The following is an 18387-nucleotide window of genomic DNA, read 5'->3' as shown; positions in this document are numbered from 1 at the left end:
GACCGGTCTGACGCGTGTAATCCCGACTGGAAAGGCTGAGAGCAGCGCTGTCAGGGGGAGCAGCAGCATCAAGGAGGGAAGAGCGAACATTAGAGATTCTGGGTGCTGCATCCTGTCTGCGACTGGGTGTCGGGTACCGTTTGGTCCCACCGCTGGCTGCACAACCCTGCTGGCTTGGGATTGCAGGCTGCGGTGCTGGGGTCTGGCAGTGCAGGAGAGATCTCTGCGGGACATCGTTCCGAAGAACCTAAAGTCCAGCATCCCTCATGGGTGCCCTGAGGATATGGAGATTCCAGTACAGCTTTTGAAGCTCCAGTTAGGGATTTATTCATGTTTTTGAAATGCTTCCTAGTCACGGCCTCTCCATATTTTATTTCCTCATTGTAAGGCAGATACTCTGCATTAGTTCTAACTGCTTAACATCAAACACTCGGCCAAGGTGTTAAAACTTGTTATTTGTTATTTTTTTTAAATAATATATGTGCATACTTAATATCAGTCTTCATCAGGAATACCGTTACATGGTTACATAAAACCTAACAAGGAAGGAGAAAGCACTGTATTCCGCAATGGCATTTTAATAGGAACTCTTATCCCAGTGTCTGTCTCGAGAGCTCGAGGCTATTTTTCTTTAGTCTGCAGTTGCGTTGCTCAGAGGTAAACAAGCCCACGCCTGCCTGGGGCTCCTCCGTGCCCTGCAAGGCTGTGCTGCACCGCTCTGCCCCGTCCACGGCTCCCCAGAGCCATCGGGGCTTCTGGGCCACTGGCAGGGAAGAGTGAGGGTCACCTCTCCACCCAGGAGGGCAATCGAGGGAGCGGGCTGAGGATGGGAAACTGAGGGACTCCCAGGAGAAGAAGTTCCTCAGGGATTGGGCAGTGGCAGTATTTGATCGGTTCCCGAGCTGTGTTTTACTATGGAACTAGAACTCTGTGGCTGAATGGGTGCTTTGGCAAAAAAATACTGATCTCTGCGGTGTTTTAGGCACCTGTTTGTATTAAGCCACCTCGTGGACTTGACAGAGGAGAGTCACCAGCATTCCTAACGTTACTTCCCCTCTGCTCACAGTCCCAAGCAAAGGCTACTTGCTTATGCGCCTGAATCTTAAAACCCTCCAGCTGGAGCTGGCCATCCTCCCGTACAAGCTTTTGGGGTCTGCGGTGCTGCAGCAATCCCTGCAGGTTCCCTGCTCCTGGCTCCCAGGTGACCGCAGTGGCTGTGGGTGCTGACTGCTCCTTGCCGAACCGGGAGTATCTTGCTGGAGGGAAGGTTTCTTTCCTGGCATCTTGCCATATCTATCTCACTGAAGTTTTTTTTTTTTTTTTCCCCCCCATGACTGGACAACTACATGTTCTTGGGGAAGACGATAGCTTCAGGGTCTCAGGTGACAACAGATGTGTGCACCATCTCTCTTGCTCTTTCCCCTTCATTTATTTTACTCTTTTCTTTCTCCTTATCTTTCCTAAATCTGTCCTTTGGGGATTGTTTGGAGGGTTCATTGTAAGCAGTAAAGAGGCATCCGTGGGAGTTGGTACCTTGGGAGTTAGAGCATGATACAGGAACAGCCAGGGATGCTTTAGTGACAAAGGTCTGAGATTTATGGAGTCCTTTGTTTAACTCTGCACTTTGCGACAGATTCTTTGTATGATGTTGTGTCAGCTCAGCCCCTTGGACGTCCATGCTGTCGCTCCATTCGGCTTTGGGCTGCCTCAGGCTTCCTGTCTACTACACAAAAAATGCCTGCGCTTGCCTGGGAAAGGAGGAGGCCTCAGCAGCTCAGTGCTCAGCCTGGTGCATCCTCCTGATAAGGCTGGGAAGGAGAGGGAGAAGAACCTTTGAAATGATCAGTAGTGCCTGCATGGAGGAACTGGGCACCTCATTGTTAAGGGTCCTGCCTCCTTCAGCCCATAATCCCTTTTGTAAACAAAGGACAGAGAAAAAGAAAATAGAGCAGTGACACCGCTGCCTGGGAGAAGTTCAGAAACCATTGATGAGATGTGGCCACACTCTGCAGTAGCATTAGCTGCATGAGCATGAGACTTGGACTCCACCACAGATACATCCAAACACAGATCTGAAAAGTGCTCCCTTGCTCCTTGTTTACTGAGGACTTCTCACCTCCAGCTTTGGTGCAGGCTCCCAGCAGGTTGACGACATTCAGATGATGTCCTATATGGATGAGGATCTTCAGTTCAGACATTAAAGCCTTGCATTCATTAGTGGTTGCACATTCTGCTTAAGATAAACAGGAAAAAAATCATCTTTACACAACAGGATATTTTTAACAGGACACAGCAAGATCCTGTTTATGCTTGGAAACAAAACCCACCCAGGTTACTTGCAGTATCTTTGCTTTTCAGACTCATAAACAGATAATAATTCATCCGTTTCATTGTCTGTTGACCTTTATGAAGTGGAATAACACTTTATCTTTTGGGTGACTCTTCCTTTCTCTCGCGTGGGTTATGGAGGGTTACTGTCCTGCAGGAGAGCCCTCCCCCCAAATCAGATACCAGGGAGCCTTTGCAAGGGCTGAATTTTGCAAGCTTAGCAAAGGAGCAACCAACCACTCCAAGCAACAACAGCACCCAGAAGAATGTGCTTCTCCGTCTATAACGGTGATGGACAGTTTAGCAGTACTTTTTTTACAATACCTCAGAATATATTTTTCCACTGAGCAACTCTCCACAGGTGATGGAGGAATCCAACACATCTGTAAGTTTGGTCCCAAAATGTACAGCAATACTAAACCTCAGCCCTGGGAGATCTTACTGACCCGAGCAATGACATTTTCCAGCAGAGCAGAGGGGCCACATTTGTGTGAACCGTGACCCTGGCACTCGATGAAGCACTGGCTGGCCAGTGGGTTCCAGCCTCTTTTGCTGCCAAAGCCAAGGCAGGCACTCTCAGACCAGAACGCTGCTCAGATGCTGGCTTGTTTCCTCTGCCTACTTTCCAAAACTTTCATGATGTATTTTAACAAAAGGGGCTGTGTCCTGTTTCCTCTGGTTTTGCCTTTGCATCGTGTAAGATTTAAATATGAAGAAACAGTTACATAACAGATCATTTGGTGTGACAAATGTAACCTCTTCATCTGTTTGTGGAATTCTCCGTAAACAAGTCTTCCACCAAATCGTGTCATAAAGATGGAACTATTCCAAGCCCAAGATTTCTGCAGACAACAGTGTTTGCAGAGGGGTGTGTACGTGGGTGGTATTACTCCTGATTTACCCTGGCTCAAGCCAGAACACACGCCTGGCAAAATCTAAACACAACAACCCTAGAAGTGTCTCAGGTAATCTTGCACGTTCAGTTTTAGCCTTCAGCCCAGAAGTGATACCAGCCTACTTCATGGAAATGACAGACAATGCTAGAATTACAGAAATGCAGACATCTTCAGAGCCTTTTTTTTTTTTTTTTTAATTTTTCCTGAATGTATTGTCTCGTACTAGAAAATCTGCTTTATTTGGAAGAGTGATGACTTATGGGCATGTTAGTTGGGGAGGGACAGTTAGAGCAGGAGGCTGCTGCTTCCACTGGGGGAGGAAGGTGTAAAATGATGGAGGAACTGTCAAATCATTTGCTGGATATGTGCAGGTGGGGTAGAGTTGACATGAGGATCAGCTGGGAAGCACAGCGTGGAAATGATAAAAACCCAGAGCTATCCAGGGCAGTAAGAAGGGACCATGTCTGGATCAGGGGCTTCTGGAATATTTCATGGATCTGGAGATGGGCATGGAACAGAAGAAACAACAGTAGGAGAGAAGATGATCTGAAGATCTACTGACTAATGCAGGGAAGGGAAACCAGACTCAGAGGAGGTTCAGACAAGTGATAAATGGATGTTTTTGAAATTTCAGACATGGGAAGTAGCAGAGCATCGGGAGAGGCAGGTAGCAACAGAAGCCAAATGCTGTGATAGAAGTTCCTGAATCATGGCGTTGCAGGGGTTAATAGTGTCATGCAGCAGCAATGCAGAGCAGTGTGGGCTATGAAACGCCATCCAGTCAGCGTCGATTGTACCTCTGAAAAAATCCTAAGTGAACCGTTAAAAACCTCCAACCCAAGTAGTCAATGTACAGGCTGATGCATTTATTCATAAGCTGTCTGCAGAGGCTTTGTATGTAAATATAATGTGAAAGAATAGTCCCCAAGTTCCCCCCTTCCCCTCCACTGGTGGTAAAAGCTTTCCTTAATTTCAATAATTGCAAGCAAGTTGTCTCTAATTCACTCCCTTGGCATTGCTTTTTTTTCAACCCCTTGAACTGTTCTGCATCTGGAAGGGCTGTGATCGAAGGCTTAGATCCAATTTCAGACTATCTAATGTAATTACATTCTGTAATCTGTTTCCCTCCTAACCCCACAGACCTGGAAGCTGCTGTTTTCCTCTAGGAATACAAGACTTAATCAGTAGCGCAGCAAGGAGCCCCCTTGTCGTTTCCTACACGTCCACATCCACTGTATAATGACTAATTGCTCCCATATGACGAACCCACTCCCTTCTGAACACAATGAACTTGGGACTGGTTTGGAGCTGAGAACTGGAAGCCTCATTGCCCACAGGTTCCCTGAGGAGTCTTTTGAGAATCTCAGAGGGATATGTACCTTTAAGCATTTTTACGGCAACTGTTTTGCAGGTTGAAGATTTATCAATGCCAAAAGCAGACGCTTCCACCACCTTCCCAAAAGCACCATGACCCAGTGTTTTACCTAGAGAAGCAAGAGTCAAGAATGAGCCAAAGGGGACTTCACGACAGTCTGCATCAGATAAGAGGGAAACATGCATTCTCAGCTGTGCAAGAAGTGCAGGACTCCAATGCCCAGGCACAACGTAGACCGAGAGTCAATAGAAGCCTGTATCACATATTTGCAGTGTATGGATATAAACAGTATGATTTATATCCATACGACTCTAATGCAATACAGTATGTGATAGAAGAGAGTAGAATAAATAAATCTGCATTCAGCTGAAGGCAAGGCTGAATATATATATATATATATACATGGCTTAAGGGTAAAAACACTACATAGTGTTGTCCTGAAGCCCAGGAAAGTCAGCGTTCGGGTTAAACTTAGAATTGTGGAACCTTCATCCCTCATGAATCACAGTCACGGAGATAGCCAGCTAAGGCTCTCAGACAGTCTGAACCCTTTAACCCTTCAGTTATTGACATTTATTTGATGTAAAAGCTGTACTAAATGGAATGTAAGATTATAATCTTTCTTTATTTTCCCTTCCATTTGAATTTTCATGCCTGCGTTACCTGGTGTGCTCTGCAGGCTCTGACCCACAACGCAGCAGAGCACACTGGTCATCATGGTCTGCCTCTTGGTTCTGCTAGTGTCCCACCATCGTCTCAGTTTTTGTTATTTTTGTCTGTCTTCCTCCTTCCATGTTTTCCAGCTGAAGAAGATAAGAGATCTATTCCCTGCACTCCTCACTGCACACAGATGTTGCTGTTTCTCTGTACAAACACAACCTGCTTTTTACATTTTCTTGCTCCATCATCCAGTGAGCTGAGCTGCTGAATGAAATTTGGTTCATTTTTTCATGATAGCTCTTCACAGCTCAAAGCAAAGTTCAAATGATTGATAAGGAATTGATTATTTGCTGAATTGATAGATTTCTTCAAAACAAAAGTCACTGAAAGACTGTCACCTTTCAGATTGACTTCTCTTTCGCTTTTCCTCTGTAGGTGTAAACCATAGTTTTGGCAGGGACAGTAACTGGAGGTACCTTTCCTGCCTGTCAAGGGTTTGGCTTTGTTTCTCCAAGAAGGAAAAAGAGGTGGTAGCTATTTTGAGAAAGACAACATCTTTGCTTTTCTTACCAAATCCCCTGTTTCACCCCCCATTAGGGACGATCCTGAATTCTGTGCCAGTTTTCCCCAGGGATGGTAGTATGCTGGCACTAAATGATAGGCTGCTTCTTGGGTTATACAACATCCCTGAAATTGAGGAGCGGTAGAAATCATCCCAGAAATAATCCCCAAAGCACTCACCCAGGCGCAGCCTGTCTCTTGGGAACTCCCATTTACTGCTGTCATAGGGAAGCCGGTCGCACTGCTCGTCAAGAGGCATTTCCTCTGGATCCATGATAATTGACAGGTATCCTGTTTTAATGTCTGTGGCATCAGGCTAAAAACAGGGTGGGCAGAAATTATTCGCAGTCTTTACCTTGCAATTCTAATGGGAGAGAGCTGTTGTCGGCAAGACTGAGTGCTGGCTGGGGACTTCCCTCAATTCCAGGCTTAGCTCTGAAATTTATTCTGAACGCTTCAGCTTCCTGCCTCTCTTGTTTTTTACATCTGGGAAGTAAATGTTTATGTATGCCTGCCACTCATGGGTGTTGGGAAGAGTCACTGATTAATGTTGGTAAACACTCTGAGGACACAAAATCCATCACTGTCTTCCACCTGGATCTATCGAAGGAAATCGGTGCTTTTCTATGGGAACGCCACGAGTTGCAGTTCCTGGTGCACTGCTGGGTCCTGTGAGCAGACTTGCATGGGGGTAAAATGCAAAAGGAAATTCACTGTTGTCCACAGCTCTGTTAAGCTGAGGTTAAGGAGGAAAACATTCATTTAATCCCTGTATTTGCAACGGGAGGGGAAATTTTGCTCAAGCATTAGGGGTGAGCACTGGAACTGTAGTTTGGTGAGCTTCAGAGCAGACAGCTGTGGTTGCCCTTCAGTTTGCTGCTTGTTTTCAGAAAAACAGACCTAAATTCCTTGGGAATTTACTGAAACATTACTTTTTTGAGTCACAACAGGGAGATGAAAGAATAGGAAGACCTGGCGATGAAAGCAGCTGTGTGGTTTGAGCTCATTTTTAGAGCAAGCATCCTAGGATCTTTCTTAAAGCAGGGCCCCTTTAATGCCTGTTTCAGAGAAATCCTATTGGACAAGGGCTGAAATCAAGCCCTCATTTTAGGGGATTTAGAATTTTTTTTTGGTTGCCTAATCTTGCAAGACTGTTTGACTCAAAGAAGAAAGAACCCGATTTTATGGTACCATGGAAGTGGGTGGAAATTTCACAAGTGCAAGTGATCTCTTGCGAAATCAAAGGTCTAACAGTGGAAATCTTGGGCTGAAATTTTGTAGGAACATTTTGCACAGTTTTTCTACCATCTGCCCCAAACATTCATCCCTAGACTCTGATGCTACACATAAAGGGGGCCCGATCCCAGAGCCTTGGTGCAGTAGGGAAGATCTCTTACTTTTCGCAGTTTCCGAATGAACAGGGTCAGAAGCAGCCAGAAGAGGGTGGCGGCTAGACCAGTGCAGACCAGAATGATAACTTCAATGTTGGATTTCTCCTCAGAACCTGTAAGTGAAATGTACAACCAAATTTTCAATGTAGCCAAAGTCCACGACTGAACAACAGTTCTCATCAGTCCAACGCAATGTCAGTGTTTCGCCGCAGCCGGGAACTCACCTTGTATTTTGATGAAGGCTGATGTGGTGTCCTGGCCCATGTCATTGGATGCCTTGCATTCGTAGAGCCCTTCGTCATCCTTTTTCACTCGCTCGATGACCAGGGTATTATTTTCCATGGAAATTCCTGTTGTAAGGGATTTTGGTTAGTATTATCACAATAACCTACCTGCCTACAAGTGCTTGTAGGAGACAGGGAACTGAAAGCCAGCTCCCATCCACGCAGACCCACTGCACACATTTTAATACCCTGCTCCTCATTGTGGTCTGGCAACAACTTTCCCCTGACGTTGTTTTGCTCCTCGATAACTATGTAACCTGCTTCAGGATCATCTAACCAACAGCAAATGTGGCCGTTAGCTTATTATGAGCAGACAGAGCCTGAGAAAACTTCTACGGACGTTAGTGAAGTGACGGGAAGATAGGTTTTCTGATAGCAGTAAGGTACACTGGGGGAAAAGAAAAGGGAACTTTGTGAAATTATTGGATAAAGCTGCTGCCTTGGAGGCTGTGGGAAGTGATGGGGGTTCTAACATGTGGAATCAGGTTATGCACATCCCTGGAAAAATCACTGCAAGGAGCAATCCTGGATTCAATCCTGGCAGCTGGGGGCTGGAGGTGGAGTGGGAAGAGGGAGGTTGCCTAGGTATGACCTATGTGAGGCTTTTCTACATTTAATTTTCCTGATGAATTTTCCACATTTAATTTTTCCTGATTTGTGGTGCAAAACTGGGAGTGATTCTGTTTCGCTAAGGATATGTTTGAGGCAGAAATAGGGAAACAGGTCAGGCTTTGAATCCAAAAAGGAAGGACATTTTGAGTTTCTGGGTGTTCTGCCTATGAATCCTGTTGATGTTAACAAGAGTACTGCACATAATTTGCCATGCTCTGTGCTGAAATATTTACCCTGAGGTGTTTTTTCCAAATATTTTATTTATGTTTCCATTGGTTGGATGAGGTACATGCTTGTCCCTCTAGAATTATTTATAAAATTTCAGTAGCTATAAAGAGTTTCTCTCAGAACAGTCTGCTCTGAATTATGGATGATCCTAGATTTCCTACAGAGTCCAAGATGCAAAATTAAAGTCACAGGACCAGCTACTGACATGGGATTCTCCATGATTTGTAGGAGATCTCAGGACAGAGAGCCGAGACTGAATTCTAGGCTCAGGTAAGCTCCCTGCCATGCAGTGCTGCACTGTTCTGTACAGGCTGAGCACATTTTCTTTACTCTATTGTGGGAGATAAAGATGTGGCATATGCCGTGGCATGCCTTGCACCTGACTTAGGTGAGCGCCCACAATTTGCTGCAATATATTCTCATCGGGCCCCAAGGATATTGGACGGGTCAGGCTTGTGTTTTCAGACCCACCTGCCGAGCAGGTACATTCTGTCTCTGTTCTGTGTGCAATCTCTTGTCTCGCGCGAGCAGACTGAGCAGCAGTGCTCGGTACTCCTTGATTTACTAATGCTGTGCTAATGTATGCAGGCGATCCAGCTGGCTCTGCAGGCACGAGCACTGCCTCATGCGGAAGCCAAGCTGCATAAGCAGCCGTTGGGTTGCAACCGGTTGGCAGCTTTGACGTCAAAGTCCAAGCTGGAGCCTAGCGCAGTGGTCGGACATACTCGGATTTGTGTGCGTGTTTTCTGAGGTTGTGTATTCCATCCTGAGTCAGCCACGCTTGCAGGAGCCCTGGAGTTGTAGGTCTTGGGTTTGTGGTGAACCTGCAAGTCCGTTATCAACACCATGGCACGCTTGGGAAGCCAGCACACTCACCCGAGGCTGCTGAAATGGGGTAGCCGTTCTTCCTCCACGTAATCTGAGGCTCTGGCGTTCCGCTGACTTTGCACTCCAGAATGATCTTGCCGCTGATGTTAACCTCCAGGTCTGTGAGGTTTTGTATCACGTACGGTGCTGCCTTTGCTGCAGTCACAAAGGAAAACAGGACACAGTGAGATTGCCGGAGGTGCCTTCCACAGCTCTGCTGCCTTCGTGGTCGCAAAATTCCCCCAAAATATTATGGGAGGAGTGCATGAGCTCCTTCGGCTTATTTTCAAACTGACTAAGCTTATATCCAGCTTCAGCTCAAACCTCCTTGAGTTTCTCGTCCTCTGAAGCAAACAGAGGACAGTGAGTGGGCAGAGCAAATGCAAAGGGAATGCAAAAAAAGAAAGGAGGAGGCAAAGAGGAAACCATTCTAAGGATTTTGTGTCCTCCATCATGGGTACAGTTATCTACTTACTACAAAGCGTGTTAACCTCCACTTTGTGTTCATTTATAAAAGGTACAGGAAGGCAATGAATAAAAACACAAGCACAGCATAAAAAAACCATAAAACCTGCAACAAGGACAGTAGCTGGTGGTGTTAGTCCAGTTAAAAGCCCTTGTTTGTAGAGGGGAAGGAGGGCTGGACTGGAGGGGCATTTCCACACATGTTCTCCGGAAGGATTGCCTCTCTGACCTGTGCCAGACAAAGAACAGACCCCCGTCGTTCTCAGAAGAATGTGATCAAGGTTCCAGTTCTCCCATGGATGAATTCCCAGTTTAGCTGTGTTTTTCCCATAGCTATTGTGTGTAGGTGTCTGTGTAGGCGGCAATTTGACTAAATGAATAAAAATATCTGCCAGGAGAGAGGAAAGGGAATTGCCTGGATGGCGAGTGCAGAGAAAGCCCAGTGCCTCCATGTCAGATGATGCTGACAGGTGGCTCCGGTGCCGGCCGTGGGGCCAAGCCAAACCGCTAACACTCTGTAATACCAGGGTGAGATTCCTTCCCTTCCTCTGCGCTTTAGGAAGAGGCAGGTGCTCATGCCATTTCTTAAAATAAATCACCTCCCACTCAGGTATGAGAGCTGCGCTAGCCACAGCTGCGGCGTGGGTGAACATCTTCTCCTGGTGTGAGTGCCTGCAGGAGGAGGATGGGGCGGTGAGGGCGGTGTTGGCTGCACGGGAAACGTGCTCGTTCACTTAAACCAGGATGAAGCCAGCACTGCACAGCCTGGTTTCTACCTAAGTGACAATAGCTGTCCCTTCGGTGTCTCATTAGCCATTAGTGTAAGTGGAGAAGCCAATCGGAAAATCACTAATTTGGCTTCTGAAGGACTCTGGCTTCTGCACCCTGGCTTACTGCTGTTTATTGCAGTTCTGTTCCATTTCTGTGCTTTGGGTTTTTCTTCACCCTTGGAAGATAGCTAATAAATTCCCCCTTCCAGCAGCACTTTTTCTTCTGAGAAGGCTTAGAGCCCCTCACTCACTTTCTTCCCTATGAAGCAAAGGAAGCTTCACTAATTTCCACTGAGTTTCTACCAGAAGAAGTGTCCTACCCTATGTAATCGCGTAGCCAGAGAAACCAGTCTTCAGGATCTGTAGTGTTTCTGTTTTTATAAAAATAAAGGAGTTGGGGGGTTGGGTGTAAGTAAGAAAATATTGTTATTACAATGAAGGGCATCCCACTTACCCAGAATGAACGGCACGTGTCGCTTGGTTATACACTTGACCAGTGACATTTGTGATTACATCTGCTGGGTCCAAATCTATTTAGGAATCTAGATCATCCTGGCAGTGAGTGGGTGCAGTTTTCTACCAAAGTCCTATTGATCTGGGGTGACAGTCCCAAAGGAGTTGTGCTGTTAGGAACGTGGTGGGTGATGCCTTTTCTCCTCGGTCTGTATCTGCACCCAGCATGGAGTTGGGAGGATAAAATGCACCTGAAACCACCTTTATGTGTAAGGCAAATATTTTATATAAAACCAGCAGTGGCTGAATGAGTAAAATCTATGGCCAGGTGTCAATCCACATAGAGTAATGCCAGAAAAAACCCATAGCAGAGCACGGAGTCTGTATGAAGACAGTCCCTAAGAAATGCTGGGCACATTCTGCTTTGAAAGGCTTCAAAGGCAGCAGAAGAGGCACAGCATCTCTGCTCCCGCAGCAGAACCACGGCATGTCCCTGTTCCGCGGGCAGGACCTACCTCTGACGAGGAGCTGGGTGTGCTGTTCCAGCGTGTCGGTGCTGTTGTGCTGGTTCTGGGCTCTGCACTTGTAGAGGCCGCTCTGTTCCTTGGTGACGTTAGTAATGACCAGCGTCAAAGAAATGGAATAGTTGTCGGTTTTTGTGATCAGGGAGTCGCGGCCAGCCGCCTCTGGGGAGGGGTGGTACCAGGCCAGGTGGCTGTAGATGTACTTGGAGGCTCGGCACGTCAGCCGGACGTCATTCCCCACAATGGTGGTGACTTGTGGCTCGGTTTGCAACCCAAACGGCACATCTAGGAGGAAGAGAAAGCATGCTTACAAGTAGGTCACAACTGAGATCTGTGGCTGCCTGGTGGCAACTTGACGGTCACATTTCAAAGACCAGCCGTAAGGAATGAGCCGATTTAATGAGACCCGCATTTGTACGTGCAAACAGGCACCGGGGCTTGAATGTACCTCTCACAGCCCAGTGCTGACCTGGGGTAGTCTGGCTGTCCGTATTCTAGTAGTTACATTTTCAAATAATGAATTGAAAGTTTATAAATAGTTAATGGACCAAGGGAGTTTAATCCAGAGAGACTGCTATCCAGGTAGGCAAATGTGTTCCTGAGCTCTTCTCTTCCTATCTGCAGTCAGCGCTTGAGTATCATTGCCTAAGAATAAAGAGACCTGTTCCCATTTCTTGGAAGCAACACTCTCTTCACCACTGAACAGTCTTCCCAGTTCTCTCTTATTTCGACTCTGCCAATATTTATTTTCATCACTTGTGCCTTGGTGGATATTTACGTGATCACTGCATGGATTAGCTGATCTGGTGATGTATCAGTCCTTGAGGCTGTCATATGTAGCAGAGGAATACTCTGAGGCAGGACTCCGATCTATCCACAAAGGAGTAAGGTGTGTCTTGCTATAGTGTTGGTAACTGTTCACTCCAGAAGAAAACCCAACCATTTTCCTGAAGTGGTGAACTGAATCCATCTGAAGACAAGAAGAAAGTGTTTCTGAGTAGAATGGCAGAGCCTGGCTACAGCCATATTCCTGTCACTGCATTAGCTGCCAGAGACCTGCAATTAAATTGTGTCTGAAATACATTCTTTTCCCTTTTTATTCTGGTAGTTTTGGTGACCTATCTGTTAGGTCAGGATTTTCAAGCAGCCGAGAGTTATGAGGAATCTTTTATAATTTTTAGCAGGCATAGCAGAAGGATGGGACACTCTGGGAGGACTTCCTCCAGACTCCCTTCTGAACATGGACAGTGGTTGCAATAAATCTCATCGATTGTTGCTTCGGTACCAGGCTGTCAGTAAGATTCTTTCTCCAGCCAAATGGACGGTACTTTGAGAAGGACAGAAGTTAAAGGGGAGCAAGCATGCCTTGCACTTGCAATCTGACAAATTCCACATGGGAGCTGGCGTTTGGCCAGGCGTTCACACTGCAAACTCCTGCAAAAAGTTTTGCCGAAGCTATAGTTGAGCATAAATAGCGAGGCTGTTGAAATAACCAATCTGCCGTATAACAAGCCATATATTATATAAAATAGAGAGCCCTGAAGGAGCTTTCAGACATGATTAAATGTCTCTCTTCTTCACAAGTCATCTGGAATAGAACCAATAAACTTTTCTTCATGGTTTTTAAAGACTGGCACCAGAAATGTTTTACAAAATATCCAAAAAGAGAAGAGACCCCTCAGGCCACAGCTGTGGAAATTGGTATTTTTCTTTTCTTTCCTTTTCATGAAATTTCAGTTTACTTTATGCAGTGTTTTGTTAGGCTCAGCTGCTCTCTTTCTTGCTTCCTGCTAGCTGTACACTCAAACTGACTTGTGTACTGCATCCGTTGTCGCGTGGTTCCAACGTCAGGATGATGCTTACCAAAAAGGGGGGAAAGTCTGAGGCCAGCAGAACTTCTCTAAACAGAAAGAATTAAGGTCCAGTGAAAACATGGGGATGTGGCACGAGCAGCATCTCAGCATCTCTCCTGAATCCAGCATGGGCTGGAGCACGTGGAGATCTCTGACATTTTGGTACAAGTTCCCAGTTAATTCGATGTGTTAATTCCAAGCCCTGCATTGTGAAGGATACGCGATAGTTTTGTCTTGCTGATGGACCAAACCAGTGCAGGGTTTTTTCTACCAACTTAACATTCTGGGAGCAGAGGCCTGGCTTGTTTTTCTTATCATTTCTTCTACTGACGCTTCTTATTTAGCATTTTGAATATTTTTAGCTGGAACCTGTGCTATTCTCTTCCATCTTGTTAGCCTTTCAAGAAGCTCTCTCTGTTCTAATAGAATATTCATTGATTTTCATTACAGTGGAAGGAAAAAGAGAGGAATAAAAAAACCTCTCTCTTGCTCTTCTCCCTTTTCTCCTCCTACCTGGATTATCTGGAGAGTAACTGCAGCTTTGAGAGCACATTATAAGTCAGTTCATCTGCTTTGCTTACACAATCTTGAACCTGAGCAGTCATTAACTTCCTCTCTCTGAACAGATACAATGTTTTATAAGACTCCTAATAAGTTGGCTAAAAGAATGCGCCATGGGGCCTTTTCTCTTTTATCAGCGGTCACCAAACATTTGTCTTTCGTATTGTGTTACAGTGTAGTAGCCACAAATTTCACTCTCGACCGTGCGGGATTGCATGGCAAAATAGGGAAATGAGCCATTGGGGGAAGGTAAAAAGTCAGCATAAATCAAAAGCAAGTCTGGCTCCATTTGTATTTACAAGGAATTAATTGGTTTTAATTTCCTGTGCTTTGCACAATAATCTGTGTAATTCAAAACTTCTGCTCTTTCCCAAATTCCATCCCTGTGCCTGTCAGGGTTGGGGGGTTTCCATCAGGCATATGCATGGAGGGAGAGTGAGAAAAAGAAAGGGTGAGCCCTACCATCTGAAACAGCGCAGAGCTTTTCATAAATCCTGTAAACACGTCAGGAATAAGCAAATTGAGAGTGGCAAGCAGTTGTAGGACAGCCCAGTTCATGCATTGTTCCAGTACGTATCTGAGAGCAGATTTTTATCTCATGTTTGAAATATAATATTTTCTTTCTGGTAGAAATCTTTAACTCCATTTTTCTGAGTTGTTTTTGCAATCAGATAAACCCTTGAAAAAGAGCTTTTGTTATTATTTGTTCTTCTTATCATAATTGATTTGTATTCCAAGAACACGCAGAGGTTTCGTATGGGTGGGATCCCATTCTGTTGTATGTCGTACAGTCATACAAAGGCTAGAATTTGATTTACTGTGGACCTACAGTAAGATAGAGTTGCCCTTTCTAAGGTGCAGACCAGAGATTAGAAGGTAAATAATAGTTGTTCATGGCAGAGAATGCCTCCAGGAGACATGGGGTCAGCTTTTCACTGCGCTGGGAAGGTTGCAGTCTGCCTTGAATGTGTCCTTTGGTGATGGGCCATGACGTGGGGCACATCTGACCGCCTCTGCCTGTGACAAAATGGTCATCTGGCTGAAACAGGAACACTGGTGTCAAAACTGTCGTACGCAAGATAGGCAGGAGAAACAGTAAAAAGGATTTACTCAAAGCGTGGGCTTGATGGATGACACTGGTACTGCAGTGCTCTGGAGTTCCTGCTGCCGGGAACGGCTTTGGGAGAGCTTCAGTGGGACACTGACAGCAAGGACATCTGGAGAAAGGGCTCAGAGAGGCTTCAGGGCTTTCACTGAATGATAAGATTTCTCATCTCGTTGGACTCCTTATATGGTTTGGTTTCAGCGTGATCTCCAAACCCAGTTGACCTTTCACTGAAATGAATTCTGCTCGCAAAGAAATTATTTAAAAGTAGATAGCAGTGCTATTTGTAGTGTCCGTGGGAGTTTTTGTGGGGGCTTGCAGTGGAAGAACAAAATGGCTGTTGACATTATTCCATTGGGATAAATAGGTTTTTGTGGGATGGATGTGGTGGTGATGGAAGCACCAGGCTGCAGTCAGGCGTGTCCCCAGAAGGCAGGTGCAGCCGGACGACCCCCGATGAAGTTTCTCTCTAACACTCTGCCATGTCCTCACTAAGCATTCCAACCCTGCCCGAGCGAAACAGGGGTTTGAGAAGAAGAGATTTTAGCCTGCTGAGCAGGGAGAAGCTAATTAAGCTCAATTCAGCCGGAATGTTTGAAGGCAGCTCAGGATCCACCAGCCTGTGTGTTGGTAGGAGATAATGGGAGAGCAGGTCTTAAAAACCACAAATTGCTGAATTAATTGTGGACTCTAGCATCTGTTTTACAGAGAACAGAGCACTGTGAAGGGCTGCAGACATTTGTAGGTGTTGTCCTGAAGGCCCACACATCACTCATGCACCAGGAGAAGACAGGGGGGTTTTTAATCTCTGAGGCAGACCTTCAGCAGCAGCTTGCCCAGCGGCCCGGCGGCTTGTTGGAGCAATAGGCATTACCCAGCAGAGGACCATGATAAAGAAACCCAGCAGCAGGTCACTCTGCTGCTATTTTACCGCTGCAGCATGACCTACTTTAGGATCAGGATGGCCACATTTAGAAAGATTTCATTTCTTTCTAATCCATAAACACCACTATTTTTAAACACAGCACTTCTAAAAATGTCAGTCGTGCTCGTTCCGCATCTGCCCCTTCCCCAGAATGGCACAGGCTCACTGGCTGTTCTTCACAGGCAAGAGTACATCTGTCCTGCCAAGCCCTGTTCACCTCCCGGTCTGTTTGGTGGAAACAGCTCCACTCTAACCGCTGTCAGTAATTTTGTCCAGTGATTCATTTCCTTCATAATTAACATTGCATGATTAAAGCATTTGTGTCTCAAAACATTCCTGGATTGATCTTAAAACAAAAAAAAAATCTGAAATATTAGCTCACCGTGGGGTGGAAAAACCCTCCATAACTTTATTATTATAATAAAACATAGTTGTGGAAGGTGCGTGGATTGATCTAACCCTTTGAGCTTATGCTAGTTGCTTATTTAGTTGCTGCAGCACTGGTTTCAGTCACCCAGTATTACAAAATAGCTTGGGAACATACGGCTTTGAGTTGCCCATCCAAACATAATAGCTGGCAGAATTCAGAGCAGAAACAAACCCACGTGAGAGACTCAACACTTGGAAATGGGGAAGTGTAAAATTAACAGCTGGGCTTCAGCCTGCCTTGGAAATCTTGAGGACCTCTTAAGTCTGAGCTGCATCTCCCAAAAGTGCCCCTTGAAGGGCTTTTTCTGTAGTAAATAAGAGTTATTGGAAAATATCTTTTGGAGGTTTAAACCCTTTTCTGTCTCCATGTGGCATTGGTGTAGCACAAAGAAGATGTAAATGGAGGGGAAGTTTTTCCCCCCTATGGAACCAGCTTCGTTATCGGTGGGTGACATTTTTGATTAGCACTTCTGTGGAATAAGAATGCCAACAATGTTTGGTGAGCCTTTTTTTGGTTAGCCTGATTTGAAATGTGCTGAATTACTGTAGAGCGATGGAGTCAGACAACACGGGACCCAAGAGAGGCAGAGGAGTGCAGAGCACTGCCACCAGTGAGTTTCGCCCCCAAGAACTTCCTTCATGGGGAAGAAACCATTTACCATCCAGGACATTTCTGCACTCCTTGTTCTAAAAATTGTTATTTTGATGCAAATTCTACCAGCCAACATCCAGTCATCCAGAAAGTCAGCACAGAGATGACTCTGTGCTGGTTGAGCACTTGAACAAGGCTGTCCCTGGACTCTTCTCTTTTTTTAAACTCCCATCTCTCCTAAAAGCATTATGTAGGTCTTGATCTCACTACTAAAGAATTTCTGTGTTGAAAGGTTAAGCAGATATCTGTTTGGATTTGTGTTTTTTGGAGAAATAGCACGTCCACCTCCTCGCTCCTTAGAGGGCACTGGAAAGGCTAATTGCCCGGGCAGGGATCCAATGTCACAACAGCTCCCGGGGACACCAGCCCTGCTTTAGGTCTGAATATTGGCCTTGCTCACCTTTGCTGTGTCTGCTGACTTAATTGGAGACCAACTGTTCTCCGCAGTCAGGGAGAGCCTTTGGGCCATTGGAAGACTACAAAGGACGGAGCTTTTGCTAGAGGTTTCATGAGGACAGCACTCAGATGTCACGAGTCTTGCATTGATACACAGGCAGATAGATTCAGGACCTGCATCTGCTGCTTGAAAAGGACACAAGGGGCATCGGTCTGATGCTGGACATGTCAGACTCACCCGTGCACGGACACAGGACCCAGCCTTGCATGTGGAGAAGAGCCTGGGACTGTGTGTCTGGGATTCTGGCAAGGCTGAACGAGCACTCACCAGCCTGATAAAGTGTGAAGGTAAATCAGATCGTCAGTGTCTCGTTTTTGTGTGGTGTCTCTTGTGTTGTTTACCTGAGACGTAGAACTTGATGCTCCTCTCTTCTTCTCCGATCTTGTTGGAAGCCACGCAGTAGTAGATTCCCGATGCACTGCTGTTTTCCATGGTCAGCACGCTCACAATCTGCCGAGCAGAGGAAAAGTAAAGGCTTTGAGTGTCGTGTGGACTTGGCACAGAGGCTTGGGAGTAGTGGGTAAGTGTATGTTTTACAGTAGAAAAACAGTTAACAAAGGAATTTCTAGTAATGAGTGAAGCTCATTACTACAACCCTTGAGAAGGGAGGGAGGGATGTGGCCCCTTTGGGTCCCAGCTCGCTCTTAGAAGTTGTGCTTGGAAGCCCCTTGGTTCCATAACCCTTCCTCAGAACCTGTGCCGTAAGGACGCTCGGGAGAAGCTGCCTGTGCTGAGACACTTGGCCAACGTGGAAAGAAAGGGAAGCTGTGGATGCCCCATCCCTGGAGGGGTTCAAGGCCAGGCTGGATGAGGCTTTGGGCAACCTGGGCTGGTGGGAGGTGTCCCTGCCCATGGCAGGGGGTGGCACTGGATGGGCTTTAAGGTCCCTTCCAGCCCAAACCACCCTGTGATCCTGTGATTCTATGATCATGAAGGAGAAGGAAGGAACACTTGTCCGGAGATTCACCACACAGAAAAAGGCAGCGGTTCA

The 18387-nt window shown here is 46.0% G+C and overlaps 1 protein-coding gene across 1 annotated transcript in view; it reads right to left on the bottom strand.

Moving 5' to 3' along the window:
- LOC104472166 (vascular endothelial growth factor receptor kdr-like) overlaps positions 1 to 18387 on the bottom strand; it is a 90352-nt gene that overhangs the window by 23382 nt on the left and 48583 nt on the right. Inside the window, exons 11-18 of the mRNA XM_010087736.1 lie at positions 17738 to 17846; positions 11406 to 11699; positions 9212 to 9358; positions 7436 to 7561; positions 7218 to 7324; positions 6001 to 6136; positions 4604 to 4708; positions 2117 to 2230 (exon numbers count right to left, since the gene is read on the bottom strand). Coding sequence (XP_010086038.1) covers positions 2117 to 2230; positions 4604 to 4708; positions 6001 to 6136; positions 7218 to 7324; positions 7436 to 7561; positions 9212 to 9358; positions 11406 to 11699; positions 17738 to 17846 — 1138 coding nt within the window. The remainder of the gene's footprint in view (positions 1 to 2116; positions 2231 to 4603; positions 4709 to 6000; positions 6137 to 7217; positions 7325 to 7435; positions 7562 to 9211; positions 9359 to 11405; positions 11700 to 17737; positions 17847 to 18387) is intronic.

The sequence above is a fragment of the Pterocles gutturalis genome, unplaced genomic scaffold (genome assembly GCF_000699245.1).
Source record: "Pterocles gutturalis isolate BGI_N339 unplaced genomic scaffold, ASM69924v1 scaffold13256, whole genome shotgun sequence".
Lineage (NCBI taxonomy): Eukaryota > Metazoa > Chordata > Aves > Pterocliformes > Pteroclidae > Pterocles > Pterocles gutturalis.
The sequence above is the reverse complement of the archived record's forward strand: the minus strand, read 5'-3'. Positions and strand labels throughout refer to the sequence as shown.